This window comes from Plasmopara halstedii, assembly GCF_900000015.1.
Source record: "Plasmopara halstedii genome assembly, contig: Scaffold_2956, whole genome shotgun sequence".
Lineage (NCBI taxonomy): Eukaryota > Oomycota > Peronosporomycetes > Peronosporales > Peronosporaceae > Plasmopara > Plasmopara halstedii.
The window spans coordinates 507,958-511,501 of record NW_020189861.1 but is presented as its reverse complement, the minus strand read 5'-3'; the positions used below and the strand labels follow the sequence as shown (position 1 = coordinate 511,501).

Below are 3,544 nucleotides of genomic sequence, written 5' to 3'. Positions count from 1 at the left end.
ATATTATCCGATAGGAATATAGGATTGAGATAAGACATGTAAAAATCGATCTTATGTATAAATTTGGCGTGATCGTCATCTGCTTTACGGCAAGCAGTTGGCGACCACGTCACACAAAGCCTCCAATATCGAAAACCTTAGCTTTCCTGATTAACATAGTTATACCTAATTAATATAGTAGAGCCTAATTAATATGCATAACTACTGGTTAATACGTATCATTATACTGCGTATTAATAAGTATTAAGTAGGAAACATAGCCAAGTGCGCACTAAATGCTGAAAGTTGGATCTTGAGTCTTGCATTGTCATGCTTCGTTGGGTTAGTCAATTTCTTGTACAGAAGCTGAAAGTGAAAACGAACCATCACTAACACTTGACGGTAGACTCCCGTGAACTGTAACGGGGGAGGGCGTCAAAAATTGCCTTGTTGCGGTTGAGCCAAAGCGTACGCAGAATGACACAGCGGACAACATTGAAGAGTCGAAGAGGCGTGTGAAAGCCATAAGAAGCTTGTTGGGCTGCTGAGACAGTTACTTTGTAAAGGAAGAGGACTTGGGGCCAACCAAACGCAAAATCAAATAGGCGTGAAAACGGTGAAAGAAACAGGTGCCATAAACTTTGTGCCGTAGGGCAGTCCCAAAAGAGATGGTACGGAGTTTTCAAAATGGTGCAACCATGAACACACTTCGTGTCTTCAGTGTGCCAACGATACTTATATCGGAAAGCTAGTCCATTGTGTTGTAGACGAAATAAGAATTCGGAATAAACAGGAAGTATGTCACGTTGGGGAAATCGCTCAAGCGACCACAGGGAAGGAGTGACGACCACATCCGAAGTTGAAAGCTGAAAAAGCGGTAAGGGAGGTGGGTCGTGTTCCAGCAAAACGCGCTTAATAATCGTGTTAGAGGCATAAACGATGTTGAGACCGTCGAATGTCCAGACATGTAGCGCGCAAACCAGTGCCTCCGGTAGGAGTGGAAAAATCGTCAAGTTCTGATAGTGTAATGGTACTTCTAGTCTTGGGGCAAGTTTTTGAACTACTGAAGTCATGGAGCGTCCAGGCGTGATAGAAGAGCAAGCGAGGGACTCCCTGAGTGTTATTTCATCCGGAATCCAGCCAAAAACTGAACGAAAAGTTGAGATTCGCAAGACACCTTGACGGCTGAGATAGTTGCACGCCTTGCGATATAGTTGCGCTGATGAACGGTTGGCTTTCGTGAAAAGGAGAAATACATTATTCTAAATTGGCCACGTAAGCTTGGTCAGAACCGGGTTCAAACACTGGAGCTTGATGATGATTTTGGAGCTCCATATAGCAATAGCAGCCTTCCAATATGTGGGAATGGCATTCCAACGTGAGGTTGATGCCAGGTAAGAGAGCGGAATATAAGAAAATCCAAACCGGAGCCTTGATCATTAAACGCATCATCAATCGCAGTTTGAGCTGGGATAAACCATTTAGGCAGAGTCGAGTAGTTTAGACGGGCTTGACGAATTAGCTGACGTATGAGGTTTACGTGAAGTAGCTCCACCGAGGTAGCAACGGTGGGAAAGTCAAGTCCGCCTGCCAAAACCCCGACTGGGTGCCATGAGCTTGGAAAGTGGCTGCGTATCGCAGGGTCGGACACAGATGTTGAGTGTGTGCAGTTCACGAAGTTCCGCATAAGCGGGTTGAACTTGAGGAGCTCTTGTTTCGACACAGAGACTGTTCCCCAAAAGTGCCAAAGAGTGGACGAAACCATGGTCTTTAAAATTAACACTCTCCCTGAAAGGGTGCGTGCGCGCCATCTCCTAGTGATACAGCGTTTCTGAAAGCGGACGAGAAGTTGGTTAAGCTGGTATTGCGGGGTAATGCTTGGTCCAACGGCAGTACCGAGAAGCGTTGTATGTTCTCCATTCCCCAGAACTCGTACGCCTAACTCGTGAAGTTGGTTTTGGAGTTCGAAGTCCGCGGGTGTCCATGGTCTAAATGGAAAAATTACTGTCTTGTCCGCGTTGAGCCGCATACCAGTCGCAGTGCAGAAGTCGTGAACTCGGCGTAAAAATTGGGGAGTATGGGGAAGGTTATTAACCAAACCAGTGACATCGTCGGCAAGGCTGAGGATATGGTGGTACGTGGTGCAAATTTTGATGGCTGAGTTGGCACAAGTAGCCCGTAAATAACAGAGTAGTGGCTCAATAAAGAGCACGAATAACCCTGGGGATAATGGGTCGCTTTGACGTACACCGGCACCTGAGCCGAAGAAGTCCGAGCGCGAGGAGTTAATCAACACTTAAACGAGGATACCGTGAAGAAATCTCTTAACCCAATGTCGAAAATTGCATCCAAAACCCCAGTGAAAAAGAACTTGATCTAAGGCATGCCAATTGACACTATCGAAAACTTTGGCGAAGTCGAGGCAAATAGCTTCGACAGGAGCTCTCGAACTGGTGTGCCGGCAGTGGTCTGATAAATCGTGGAAATAGCGAAGAGCATGCCGGATGTCACGTCCAGGCACGAATCCAAATTGGTCTTCGTTCAGTAAACTGGGTAGAACTTTATTGAGACGAAAGGCTAATGCCTTTGGCCCGAACTTAGCGTCTTGATTCAGCAAAGTCAAGGGTCAGTAATTCTTGGAGTCCAAGCGAGAGCCTTTCTTAAAGAAAAGAGATATATATGCGCGGCGTTGAAAATTGGTCATGCGGCCCTTCCGGAATTGGGCGGCGTAAACCAGCTCCAAGATCTGAGCCCATTGGGTGGGAAAGAGCTGGTAGTATTCTGCTGAAAGTCCATCAGGACCCGGTGACTTCCCTTTGGCGGTATGCTTGATAGCAAAGAAGAAATCATTGGCCGTAAGCGGTGCATCGAGCATATCGGCTTGGGCAGGTTTGAGCTTCCGATGGCTGTGTCTGAGTATATCTTGAAGCTTAGTAGAGTCGAAGTGCTGAGGTTCGACCTGGAGATCGCGAGCATCCGATTGGAAGATCGTGCCCCAACATCGACGGTGGGTCGACAAGATGGTAGCGGGGTCCTTTGACAAACCCAAGGGCGTATCGACTGACGAAATCGATAGCTTTAGTTCCGTCGCAGTGGGAGCCCGGAAAAAGTGTTTGGAAGAGTTCTCACCGGAGGTGGCATCTGAATCAAATTTTGAAACAGTGTTCCGTTCACGAATTGCGGTAAGGAAATCCAAATAGGCTTGTCAAGAGATGTCCCTTTGAACTAGGGTCCAGCGCAAAGCGTTTTTCACAGTCACGAGAGGCAGCGAGTAGAAGCCGAATCTAAGCGGCTGTAGCTTCTTTCCGTCGTAGGCATTCTCGACGAAGAAAAATTCGATCCCGTCGTTTGTGTTCGTCTAACAAGCAACCTGGGTTCTGTTTGGGTCGAGTGTGGCAGCCAAACGGTTGAGGTTGACGAAAAGCTGATCTTGTATTCGTTCGCAACGCAGTAACTAGGGCGGGCACTTGACAGGTAACGACTTATCCATTGGTATGGCGTCAGATGCAGCAGTGAACTCGACTGGAGTGTGATCTGCATTACCAAATGTCTTGTCCCGTAAAAG

At 47.2% G+C, this 3,544-nt stretch overlaps 1 protein-coding gene across 1 annotated transcript in view; it reads left to right on the top strand.

The window, feature by feature from the left end:
- Positions 1-2,999: 2,999 nt before the first annotated feature.
- Positions 3,000-3,544, top strand: part of PHALS_06200 (HAD-like domain) — a gene marked incomplete at both ends in the record, with an annotated part of 4,478 nt that continues 3,933 nt past the window's right edge. The window contains one exon of the mRNA XM_024719447.1: positions 3,000-3,161. Coding sequence (XP_024584744.1) covers positions 3,000-3,161 — 162 coding nt within the window. The remainder of the gene's footprint in view (positions 3,162-3,544) is intronic.